At 37.6% G+C, this 13,268-nt stretch overlaps 1 protein-coding gene across 13 annotated transcripts in view; it reads right to left on the bottom strand.

The window, feature by feature from the left end:
- Positions 1 to 1,839: 1,839 nt before the first annotated feature.
- LOC111595754 (hemicentin-1) overlaps positions 1,840 to 13,268 on the bottom strand; it is an 89,048-nt gene continuing 77,619 nt past the window's right edge. For 4 of the 13 annotated variants that reach the window (XM_023309616.2, XM_023309619.2, XM_023309618.2 and 1 more), the window contains 3 exons: positions 9,152 to 9,246; positions 5,855 to 7,630; positions 3,381 to 4,671 (listed from right to left, as the gene is read on the bottom strand). In XM_023309616.2, coding sequence (XP_023165384.2) covers positions 3,511 to 4,671; positions 5,855 to 7,630; positions 9,152 to 9,246 — 3,032 coding nt within the window. In that variant the 3' untranslated portion in view covers positions 3,381 to 3,510. Of the gene's footprint in view, positions 2,038 to 2,353; positions 2,478 to 3,380; positions 4,672 to 5,854; positions 7,631 to 9,151; positions 9,247 to 13,268 lie in introns of those variants that run through there. The other 9 variants (XR_002751215.2, XR_002751217.2, XM_023309620.2 and 6 more) reach the window with 7 other exon arrangements.

Below are 13,268 nucleotides of genomic sequence, written 5' to 3'. Positions count from 1 at the left end.
TAACCGCTGGCTTTTTCTTTCAATTTTCCAATGCTTTTATTGCTCAGCTTTACTGCTCAGCTTCAGTGAGCCCTGAAAGAGTATCAACGTTCTCCGACTGCCACTCTTGACAACTTTATACAAATTACTTTATTATCAATTAGAGTCTGCAGCTTCTTCAAAGACAGACTTCTGAATATTTATTTTACGCACTGAACATTTCATTAGGAAACAGCAATTAGAACAAAAGTAATTCAAAATCCGTTTGTGCACTTCTCTTGTCTAATTGCCTATAACAATAGAGAAGCAATGTGAAATATGGCAGGCTGCCAGGCCACATTTAAAAGCTGTTCTATGAATATATCAATTCAACAAAAGATTCATATTTTTGCAAATCAAAGCTGTCACAGCTTAAAACAGCATCAACTACTCTGCACAGGTACCAGCAGATATCAGAATGAATTTAGACGACTTCAGCTTATATCGCTTATTATTTTCATTTATGTCAGCATCTTCTTCAAACGACGAATTGCACAATCTTTGGCAAATCTTATAGCAGTAGCTTCAATGCAGTCAACTCTGATAGGCTACAGCTAGTAGGTCCACACATTGCGAGATAATTTTCATGTACAGATAGTTTGATATATTTGCTCTTTCATCTCATAGTCATGATCTGATTTAATGCTAAAAGAAAAACACAATTTTAGATATTTGTAGTTTTACAATTTATTTTTATTTACTTGTTCTTCATCATAATTTACTTTACTTCGTATATTTAGGGGCTTCATTCATTATATGTATACATATATATATATAATTAAATATATATATATATATATATACATGTACATATATAAGTACTTGAGTCTAAGTTGTTTACCTTCAATTTAATTCCACTTTTTGGTTGTTCTCTGCTTTGCTTTAATCAATTTAATTAATATGTAATTCAAGTTTTGTTTTTCATTCGGCATTTTCAAGTAAATGCTGATTTATATAATTTATATATATACGTGTATGTATATAATTATACAATAATATATCCATATGTATATATAAATATTTATATATTTTTTTGATGTATTTCACATAATTAATAATAAATAATATTTATAATTAATTACAATAAATTGCATAACAAAATTGATTTGACTTTCCATTTTGGGTATTCCACTTGATGTTCCGTTAATATTAATAATTTATTTTTTGTTTTTCTATACAATAATTTTCGTATAGTTAGAAAATCATGAAATGAATTTTAATGCTAGTTTAAGTGTTTTTTTGTAATCTTATTTATTTGCTTTCTGTTTTGCGGTTGATTTGAAATATTTGTATAAAAAGTATTTGAGATGCTTTTTCGCGTTTATTTGTTGTTTAAATTTTTAAATAAAGTTTGTGGTTCTTGCATATTTAATTTGTTGTTGTTTGTTTTAATGATTTTAATGTTGTTTTGTTAATTACTTTTCGATTTTAATTGGTATTTTTTTTAGTTTATATATATATATTTATATACGCTAAGTACAATGCCTGTTTATGTTTTGTTGTTAAGTGATAAAAACTATGTAAACTGTTGTTGTTTTTGGGTGTATGTGTGTGTGTTTTGCTAGTTAATTTGGTGCGCGACTTATAAAATACATATGTAATTATATATAAGTACAATTTTTTCCTTTTTTTTTGTGATTTTTTAATTATATTTTATAACAATTAATATCGTTCTTCATAAAGTTAAGAAATTCGTTATTCATTTGCTTTAAACACTTTTAGATTTGTAAGTTTTTCTCTTTGCGGAAAAACGAAGCTCAAAAGCATAAATCAATAAATTAACAACAATAAATTAGAAGTAAAATTAAAATTAAAACTGACCAAAATGCACTGCGAAAGAAAGTTGATGTTCCAGCGAACATCTGACTACTTTTGCTTCAGCTCGTCCAGAGCGCCCGTCTTCTTGTTCTTCTTGACCTGGGCATAGAGCGAGGCGGCCTTATAGTTGATGGGCCCGTAATGCTGACTCTCGAGATCCGCATAAATGAATTCATCATCGAAGCTTGCGGCATTTAATGGCTAATATGAGAGGTCAAGAGTCAAAGTCAAATACCAAATCAAAAATTAAACACAAAATTTGGTTAGAAAGCGCTTTTCACATGCATATTAATAATCTATAACGCCTGTCGTATTTTCTTGTGAATAAGCTAATGAGAGAGAGATAGAGAAGTGTGTGTTTTCATAGCATATCGAACGATTTCAAGAATCGCAATTCCATTTAACAAATTCTTTTTTTTTCTTCGACTTTTAATTTGACAGCACGACAGTTGAAATAAATTATTAACATTTTGGTTTTTATTTACCGTAACAGAGAAATTGAATTAAATTAATTTACCTTTGTTTTCATTTTTATAGATATTTTTGTGACATGAAACATTTAGTGGAAAGTTACACAAAAGAAGAATTTAGAATATATAGGTATTGCTGCCTTTGTATGGATCCTCAAAATCGGACACATGCTATAAGAAATGAATACGTCATTTAGAACACACTTCAGCATATATTTCTATTATAATTAACAAATTGTTAGCACTTTGTTTAAATGTTTCAGTTAGGCTTGATTGAGGAGTGAATGAATTTGCGAGTTTTGCTTTGGTATTTATAGTTTAATTAAATTAAAATTATATATCTTAAATATAATATAATAAATAAATAAATAAATATATAAATACGCTTGGCTTCTGGTTTTGGTTTTCTTTTTAGTTATTTGTAAACTTTTTGCTGCTGCTTAGATTATTCGATTATATTCTATATACAATGCACGCTCTCCACATACATATCTAGATGGTTTAATTCATATATTTAGTATATTTTACACAAAAAACTACGTCAAACTTAACACACGTACAGTCAAGAGTTGCCTTAGGTATATCCGTTTATTTCTATATTTAATTCGAATATTTTTGAGAATGAATTAGTTGTGCTTCGGGGAGAGCTTTAATATTTAGCTTTATAGATGATCGTTGAATGCTGATGACTCTCTCTCGCTGTCGGAGTAATAAATATTAGATTTATCAAGTTTTTAATTTAAGCTAACTATATACACTAACAAACAAGTGCGCCGACTTTGGGGCAACTTGCTTGTCTATTCGATTTCTTCATTTTGGTTGCTTCTTGGGCCGCCGCCGCTGGGACAGCCACAAAATTTCCTATTACAATTACTTGATACACGGTTATAGACTATAGTTGTGAGTACTATAAAAATATGTAAAAACATTGGCAAAAGTTGATGGAATACGCGACGAATTGGGCAAGCTGCAAGCTCCCTCCACATTGAGAACCTTTCGCTGAATCAATGAATTTCTTATCTTCAGGCTAAACTCTAAGCTAACATTTCATTTTCGAAGAATTTATGCTAATTATAAATATGTTTTTATTCCTTTAGCTTTATTTAATTACTAAATACCTTGTATGCGTCATTTAGGCCTGTCTAACTGTCTTGGTTTCGTTTGCTTGGTTTTTTTTTCTATTCTTTTGCTAGGTTTTCCCTTATCAAATGTGCACCTCGCGATAGCTTTGAGTCATAAAGTATTTCAGGGCACCGGCTGTTGCATTTGCCACAGCTGCACTGTGGGCGGGCGTCGTGGGCGGCGCTGTAAGATTATGTGACGCCTCCGCAGCAGCATCGTCTTCATCCACATTCTCCTCATCATCCACCATGTACTCCTCTTCACAGAAAGAGTAGCCCAAATCCTCGTCTTCCTCTTCAGCAACATCGGCTGCTGCTGCAGGTGCTGTGGCAACAATTGGCTCGCTTTGCGGCTTGGTTCGCGCAAACATAAAGTCCGGATGCGTTTTAGTTAATACCTCTAATGCCTCTAATGAGGCGGCGGGATTTAGTTGACCCATCGCCGGCTGCTGCTGCTGTCGCTGCGATTGTTGCACCGGTTGCCGCTGTGTCGTGTTGTCGTGGCATTTTTCATACTCCGCTGTTGTTGTCGCAGGTGTTGGTGAAATTGGCTTAAAGGCATGTCGTTCGCTCAGCGCCAATGGACGATAGATGAGCGGCCCTTGCGCTCGCTCCAGCTGCTGCTGCTGCAGTTGGCGACGCAGCTGCTGCAGCTTGCCGTTGGCCGTTTCCGTTGTCTGAAAGTGGAAGGTGTGATGTTTGCGCAGTGGCAAGCGCATCGGGCGACGCACCACTAGACAATCGTAGGCGCCGGCGACTGGTTGTGTTTGGGGCGTGGCAGTTGGCAGGGGCGGCACATATCTTAAATTGTGATTGCAGTCGGCGGCAGTTAATTGACTTGCCTGCAGCAGCAATTCGTTTGGCATTAGCATTTGTTGTTGATGACTGCCACGCCCACACCACTGCCCAGGCCCAGACCCATTGCTGCCGCTGTTGTTGTTGCCGTTGTTAATTTGTTGTTCGACCTGTGCTGCTGCTGTGAACGATGTTGCTGTCGCGCAATGACTGTCGGCTGCAAAGGCTTCAGCGCTGTGGTTGTTGTTGCTGCTGCTGCTGGTAATAGAGGCAGCGGCATCGACATCGGCATCGGCATCGGCATAATGCCGTTTGATATGTGCGTAGGGGTCACTGATGGTCTGTCGTCGTAATTTCTTACTGCAGGCGCTGCTGTTGCCGCTGCCGCTGTTGTTGTTGCATTGCCGTTTAAGTGCTAAAAATGGATTAGTGGCCAACAATTGCGTTTGCTGTGGTTAGTTTCGGTCGTGTTTGTTTATTGTTGGTGTTAAGTGTCGTGTTATTTCCATCAAAATCATATTTGCATAAAGCAATCGTGACATGTAAAAGAAACGAAAAACAATGTGTAAAACATAAAAGTAAATTAAATCAAAAAGTGTTTAAGCGAAAGCAAAAAGCAATTCAATTTTATTTAAAATTAGTGTGGAAATCTGATTAAAGTTGAGCTGTGAACGCCTTGTTGTTTGCTGTTTGTTTCACATATGGAATTTATTTGTTGATAACTGCTCTGAATATTCGTAGTCATGCCCTGGAACTGAGCTAACTGGAATTCTTTAAGTAGGCTTAGTCTTTTTCAAGATCTGAAATACTTTTCATTTGGCTTTTACCTAGATAGCTATGTATAATTGTTCTGTATACTCGTTGGACATTTTAATGTTTATTTGAAAGTATATCAAGGGCTTTGAACTGAGTTAATTTGAGTTCTGTAAGGCTTCGAATCCTTTTTCTAAACCTAAAAGATTTTTAGTTTGGCTTTGAGCTGGGCTTCTGTCTTGGTAGCTATGGATAACTGCTCTGAATACTCATTACTCAAATATTTGTCACAAAACTATATCAAGAGATTCGAACTGAGTCCACCTGAGTCCTTTAAAGAAGCTTACTCTGATTCTAGGACCCAAAGAATTTATGACCTTATTAACTGAGCTTCTGCTTTGTTAGACATGAGCTCTTCAGTTTTTCCCAAGCAATTTCTAGCCTCAAAGTTGATTTGGAAGGTGTATTGAAGCCATATACTACAGATAGGCTAAGAATTTTTTAACTAAAATACTTAAAAATATTTTCAAAGTTATTTCGATAATTTGTCCAAAATATAAATAAATTGAAAACAATGAACTTTTATTACTTTGAAACGTCACTAGCCACAAGGGACTTCAGCTGAGCTAGCACCATAAAGTTCAGACAGTTTCAGTTCTGAGCCTGCTAATGTTTTATAGCTTAGATGACAAATAGAAGCCCAGGCTGACCTAGATCATAAAGCACATATGAAGCCAGAAATTTAAATAGTAAATTACACCTGGCTGCAACTAGTGCGTGAAATTTGGCCTGTGGCCCACCTCTCGCTACCTCGCTACACCTGGCATAATGGGCAAGCCCCAACCCGCCTGAAACCTAAGCGAAATCTAATGTACGCACCTCATGTGGACCTACGCGATGTGGCAGCTGTTGCATTGTTGCTGCCGCTGCTGCTGTTGATGCTGCTGCTGCTGCTGCTGGCGAGCTGGAGGGCTTGCACTTGCCACGACTGGCGGCACTCAGGCTGCTGGCAACAGACAGCATGGAGGCGGAATGTGCTGGCTGATGGCCCAACTGATATTGTTCGTAATCCTCGGGTGTTGTGATTTCCGGCGTTGGCTGCCTTTGATGATGCTGCTGCTGCTGCTGCTGCTGTTGCTGTTGCTGCTGCTGTGGATGGCGATTGCAGCGTGAGCTGACGGTGCCGATGCCGCTGCTATAAAGCGAATTGGATGAGCTGAGCGAGGTGGGATCTGTGACGGGCGCCGACGAGGCCGATTCATAGGACGAATTAATATGCGCTGGCGAGCCGGCACGTGCCAATTGATGCTGCTGCTGCTGTTGCTGCTGCTGGCCCTCCACATTCATGTAGAGTGGCTTGCGTGTGAGATTGATACCCGCTGCGGACGCTTTATGTGGCTTGGGTGTGCGCTGGCCCAGCGCTGGGAGCTGCGACTCATAGGAGCTATTCGATATGCCCGAATCGCTGCGATAGATGCTGAGGCGTTCGGGCTCCATCAGCTGGAAATCAGCACCGGCGCCCGACGCATCAGCCTTTTGCTGGTGCTGGCGATGGTGATGTTTTTTCTTGTGGCTCGCCGAGACGACAGCAGCCGGCTGCGTATGCAGCTGCACAGTGGCCAAATTGAGATTGTGCTTAAGATTATGATTCATGTTGAGTGTGTGGGCCATGCTGCTGCCGTCACCGCCCATATCCAGATCTAGTTCGTTGCCGCACTTATCCGCCACATTCTCATAGACGGGCGGATCATAGAGGCGCATGGGCTTGCCGTTGGATTCAATATCGCCATGGCTACCACCAGCAAAGGAATGATGCCGCTTGCATTTGGGCGCTGTTGCCGCTGACGTTGTTGCCATGCCCAGCGAGGTATTCAAATTGTATGCGGGCTTCTTCAACTTGTTGCCGCCGTTGGGAAACTTCAGTGAGTAGAATTTCTTGTCCACATCTATGCGATCCAGCAAGCTGCCCACCTTGCCACGCTTGCTGCGCTGCATGCTGCCCAGCAGCTCGTCGCCGGCCGCATCGTACTTCTTAAAGTTGCTCGCGGCCAGGAAGGGATTCGTGTTGAGCAGCGCCGAGCTAGGCGCCGGTGGCGGCGGGGGCACACGCTCAACCACTGCATATGTGGGCTGATAGTCATGCTCGATGGCATTCAATAATTGCGCATTCGATGCGGAGTTTGTGTGAAACTTTTGCGACTGTTGTTGCTGTTGCTGCGCGGGTTGCTGCTGCTGCTGCTGCTGCTGCGAGTGCTGTTGATGCTGATGATGTTGCTGGTAGTATTCGGTGTAGCTTTTGGGAAAGCAATTGCTTAGATTATATTGTATTTGATCGGAGCTAGACTCGAGCTGATCCATGCTGCGATTATGTGGAGCTGTAAGAGGGGGCGGGGCTGTGCAGCCACGCCCGTACTGCAAAGTGTTGTACTGCGGATGTTGTTGCTGCTGCTGATGTTGCTGCTGCTGCTGCTGTTGTAGCTGCTGGTCGTAGTAATGTGACTGCTGCTGTTGAGGATGCGGATGCTGTAGAGTCTGGTGATGCAGCAGCTGCTGGCTGTGCATCGCTTGACCAATATTTCCATTTAGTCTCTTGGGTCGTGGAGCGACGCGCACCACATTTGTGTTGTTATTAAAATTTGTAGGGGTAGTAGAGAACTGTCGATGCAATGCGAGCACATGCAATGGAGTTTGGTTTTTTGTTTTGTTTTTGTTTTTGTTTTTAGCCATTCAGCATTCGATTAGCAGCGAGAGAGAAAGAGAGAGAACATTCGATTAGTTGCGTTTGGAGTTAGTTATGGAGCTGGTGCAAGTCAGTTAGTTAGCTACAAACTGGGTTAGCTGTGAGCACTGTGTGAATGAGCTGTATTAATTGTGGTATTTGCAATTAGTGTCGGAACTAGCGAACACAACACTGATTAGGTTTAGAGAGTTGTTTAAGTTGAAAGTGGAATTGATCTGGGATTGTAAATATGCGAGCTAAAAGGGAAGTTACTATAAATATTTAAGCTTTTTCTTACTAAATGGAATTCGGAATGGAGCTCTTATGTATAATTGATAAAATATGCCAATAATTTTACTGAAAATTTATAATATTTATATATCAAGTTAAATTAAATTTTAATACAATTTGAAATAAAATTTTTATAAATAAATTTAAAGAAAAGAAACTTGAATAACTAAATTAAAAGAATATATAAAAAATTTAAAAAAATAAATTTAAAAAAAATATATATTTTAAATTTAGTTTTGAAAATTATGAAACTAAAATATTTTGCTTGATTTTCTTTTATTAGGGGTATTCAAATATTAATTGTTAATCATTAAACAAATTTTTATAATTTTTGCATTCTTTTGACTATAAAAAATTTCACTTTAAATAAATTTCACTTTATACTTGTAGCTAGATTTTTTTAAAGTTTTTTTTATCAAAATACTTTCAACTATTTGAATTCTAAATTGATTTTAAATAAATGAAAATTTGCTGCCTACTTTTTATTTCACATTTAACTCGCATTTTTGCTAAATTTAATATAAATGTTATTAGTTTATTTTTTAATAAAAAAATATAGAAAAACGTATAAATGAAAACTTACTGTTTAGGCATTACAAACTATTTCATATTAACAAGAATATAAATTTCATATTTAATATCAATAAAATTGTACAAAATTCAGGGCTTAAAAATACCAAATATAAATACCAAAGCAAGGTATATAAAGTGGAAAATAAATGGAAAAGTAAAGGAATATCAAAATGAAATGAATTGAATAACATCATTAGGCAATGTAGAGGGAAAGTCATTTGGACTGTTGGCTAAGTTACTGAGAACTATACGTAAAATACACAATTCTTTGCTTAAATCATACAAAAATATAGATTAAAAGTCTTTAAGATATTACACAAAAAATCATATGGTTGGCAAATAGAAATTGAGATAGATTTGGAGTTAGAGCTTGAGCTAGATATAAACATAGACAAGAGGCAATATATATATAGCTTAGACTTAGATACATAGAGTACATATTGATACGAGGCGAGATTAGCAATGTGTGTGGGTGCTTTATGTGTGTGTTGAGTGTGTACATGTGTGTGTGTGTGAGTGTATGTGTTAAACAATTTTTATCATAAACATTTCTAGTTGAAAAAGTAAACGAAAAAGGCAAATTTGAACTGTACCTTGTTAGGTGCCGTTTGCAGACCATGAAACGGTAGATTCTCATACTCGCCAGGTTCCGTCAATGGATCCCCCAGTGAAGACGACTTGTCGTGTACTATATAGTAGTATATACGTATACGGATCGGTTGATTTAGCATTTGGGGAGTTTTTCGTTTAACAATTTCATAGTGTTTAAATTGTTTTTTTTTTCATAATTTTTATCAAATGAAAAAGTAAAAGAAAATTATTGGAAAAAGAAGAAGAATATTTAATTAGTCAATTATAAAATAATAATTTGTTTAGTTTTACTAAAAATTAAGCCTAAGCTTCTTTTTTGTTGTGTGAAAAAACACCTAAGCTAGACTTTTTTATCTTTAATTAATTGAAAAACCTAAAAAATAAATATAATATTTGATTTTTATCTTAAGATTTGTTACTTCTTCTTGATTATATTTGAATGTCATGCAGTAATTTGGTAACACACAGCAGGCCAAGGACAAATCACAAGCAGGCAACATGAAAAGAACATTGAGAAAAGTGCAAGCCGGAACGGTAAAAGTAACTCAAATGTTTATAAATAATTAACGAATTTGCACGCATATGATTAATGTTAACTATGACAAGTTTTTGTTGTTGTTGTTGTTGTTGTTTAGGGTTTTTTGTTCTGCTTATGGAATTTCTCTTACTTGATTTTGTATATTTCTTTTTTATATAAGGACCTCGTCGCTTGATTCATTAAAATAAATTACTTACAGCGATTAGAGATGTACAGAGAGTTTTAGGTTTAGCGAAATGAATAACAAAAGCAAAAAATTTAGTTGAGAGCGGGAATTGTGTGCGTGAATATGTACAGAGTGAGCTGAGTCTGAGGTATGAAATATGAATAAAATTTAATATTGGGAAAATTCGTATAGATTTTTATCAAGATTTTCAAGTCATCTGCCAAAAAAAATGAGTTGAGTGTGTGAGTGTATAAATGAGTGTATTAAATGTGAATAGATGTGAATAACTTTTGAAGTTTTCTTTTACAAAGATTTTCAATTACTTTTATGCCAAAAATGTGGCTTAAGCCAGCTGTCTGCTAATATAGTGAATCATGTAAAGCCTCTGCCTTGGCTTAAAATTTGCAACTCAGCATTTGCAATAAAATGTAATGAATTGTGTGTGTGTGTGTGTTTGCTTTTCAGAATTCAGAAAGTGAAGTCTTTTGGCAAGTCAGCTTTGGCTAATAAAAGAAATATGTATATGGGGAAATTACTTTGAGATATTTTCGTGTTTTTAATAACTGAGTAGACGACAAGGCCTAGAGATTCAATTGAGTGTGTAGATGAGTGTATTATGAGCTATATGAGTGTATATGAGATGACTTGTGGGTTTGTTCTTACTTTGAACGCGCTCGATTTTGCTGGGTGACACCACAACTGTGCGCTTGAGCAGGGGTGGGCAATTGCCGCTGCTGCTGGTCAACAGCTGCTGCTGCTGCTGTTGCTGTTGTTGTTGTCCAGGGCCACGGCGCACTGGCAATATGGGCGGCGGTGGCCGTGGCGGTGGTGTTGATGTGGGCGACTTCAATATGCCGTGGCGTTGCGGCTGCTCCAAGCAGCTCACACCAAGCCCAGCGTGGGCTATTGTTGCTGCTGCGGGTATTGCTGTCGTTGGTGTTGCTGTTGCTGCTGCTGCGGTGTCTGTTGGCGACGTCTTGTCTAATGAAGGCGCTTGAAATGTCACAGAGGCATGTGATTGGACACTGCTGGAATTGTTTGTTGTCGTTGTTGCTGCTGCTGCTGCAGTTGTTGTTGTTGTTGTTGAATTAGTTGCTGTTGCTGTGGGCGTCTTTTTGTAGGTGACTAGCGATACGTGAAGATACATGTGTGTGTGTGTGTGTGTGATACGAATGTGATACAACATAAAAAGCAAATGATAAATAAAGAAAATCAAGAATTAGCTGTGAAACTGGCAATTGTTGCTCGTTTAGCGTTTATTACCACTGCCGCTGCTGCGTATGCCTTTGAGGCGATGTTGAGCTCCGAAGGGCGTTTCCTGATTGCCACGCCCACGCCAAAACGTATGCAACAGACCCACATGGCTGCGCTGACTATCCCGGGTGCCATCATCCGTATTGCTGCCTCGCTTGGCGCGCCTGAAAACAAACTTCCAAATGCGTTGCATATGACTGGGAGCAGTTGCCGCTGCCGCTGCTGCCGCTGCTGCTGACGTTGCTGCTGCGTTGGAATTCTGTAGGCAGGCTGTAAGCTCTGCTTGCGGCTCAGCTGCATCTGTCGATGGCAAGGCAATGTCATTGGAATTAGTCTTCATCAGGCTAGGCTGTACAACAGATGTTGTTGTTGTTGCTGTTGCTGCTGCCGTTGCTGCTGGCTCCATCACCGATACCGTCACCTCGGTTAGCATTGTGCTATTTGAGTTAGTTTGACTATCGCTCAGCACGGCACTCAGTTGCGCCGACAATTGACTCGCATTCGCAGTGGGATTTGGATGCGAGTTCGGATTCGGATTCGGATTTGGTTTCAGTGTCATGCGATTCACGGCTAGATTCTCTTTGGTGTCGCTGCTCACGTGCAACATGACACCTGGCCGCAATGGCCAGCGTGGCGGCGATTTCGGTACTGTGGCATGCAACGTGCTATTTCGCGTTGTGGGCGGAGGCGTGGCCAGCTCATTGTTGTTCTCTGTTGCGGCGAGCTTTTGTTGATGTTGCTGTTGCTGCTGCTTCTGCAGTTGCTGCTGCTGTTGTTGCGGTGGCAACAGCGTTGCGGGCAACAATGTGGCAGCATCTGTGTCTTGTATGGGCAGGGCGACGCCTACTTGCGGCAGTACTGGCTGATACGATAGCACACTATGTGTATGTGTGTGCGTGTGTGTGCATGTGTGTGCGTGAGTTGTTGTTGTTGTTGTTGATATTGGGCGTTGGATAAGCGTGTATTTGTATGAAGCAAGCGAGCAATAAACAAGTATAAAATCACACACAGCGATACGAATCGGATAATTTATTTAGATATATATATATATATATATATATATATATGGTGTACATTATATATATATATAGTTGTTGTTGTTGTTGGGTGCGCACAATAAGCAATTGAAATATGCAACGAAAATAAATGAATATATAAAAAAATAAATAAATAAAAAATTAAAATTGTGTTAGATATAAGGAAGTCTTAAAAATCATGCATATTTTATAGCTAGAAAATTTTTAAAAAATTTATTTGTTTTTTTTTTTAGAATTTGTATGCCTTAAAAATTATTATTTTATTTATTTTTAAATTTTTTTTTTGGTAAAGAGAATTAAAAAGGGCAACAGGACTTTGAAAAGAATCAGAGTAAACACTCTGAAGGCTTTAGAAACATCATGAACTCTAAACAGAATATCATTATATATAAAATGTGAAGGCTAGGAAGTGCTTGAGGTACTTTGATATGAAGACAATATACTTGGCTGTACGAAAGACAGTTAGGTTTTCAGAAAGTATTACATTTTATTAATATTTTGCTTTTTCTAAAATTTTATAGAATATTTCAAATATATTCAAGAAAAGTTTATTTTTGCTTTTAAGAAAGAAATAATTTAAATGGTGAACCTTTCCAAGGTTAAACATTTTCCCTAAATATTTTCTGAGCAAGCAAAATTTCTTTTTTCTTTCAGAAATTCAGTTTTGTATTAAAAACTTATTTAGAACAATTTTTTTTGCTCTAAAATAATGAATTTATATAGAAGTCTTTTAGCTATTTTGGTAATAAATATTTGACTCAAAGAACTCTTTGGTTTGAGAGATATTCGTAATTTAGTATCATTTACAAGTTAGGACAAAATTTGCCGAAAATTCATTTAAGCGAAGCAAACAATTTAAAACAATTAAATAAAAAATAACTGCAATTTTTACAAATATTTTCAAAAGTTACTCGAGTACAAAAATTCATATGAATCGAATGCGGCACTTACCTTTGATTAGCGCTAATGGAAACTTCCGTGTGATCTTTACCAAATGAATTCAAATCAAATGACATTTTGTTGTTTGTTTGTTGTTGTTGTTTGTTGTTGATGTTATAATGCAGTTGTGTATGTGTGTGTGTTTTTGTTGTTGTTGTTGTAGCACAATTTGTAGTTTTTGGCGC

Source organism: Drosophila hydei, unplaced genomic scaffold, assembly GCF_003285905.1.
Source record: "Drosophila hydei strain 15085-1641.00,03,60 unplaced genomic scaffold, DhydRS2 tig00000001-arrow-pilon, whole genome shotgun sequence".
Lineage (NCBI taxonomy): Eukaryota > Metazoa > Arthropoda > Insecta > Diptera > Drosophilidae > Drosophila > Drosophila hydei.
Note: the sequence above shows the minus strand (reverse complement) of the source record. Positions and strands in the feature narration are given on the sequence as shown.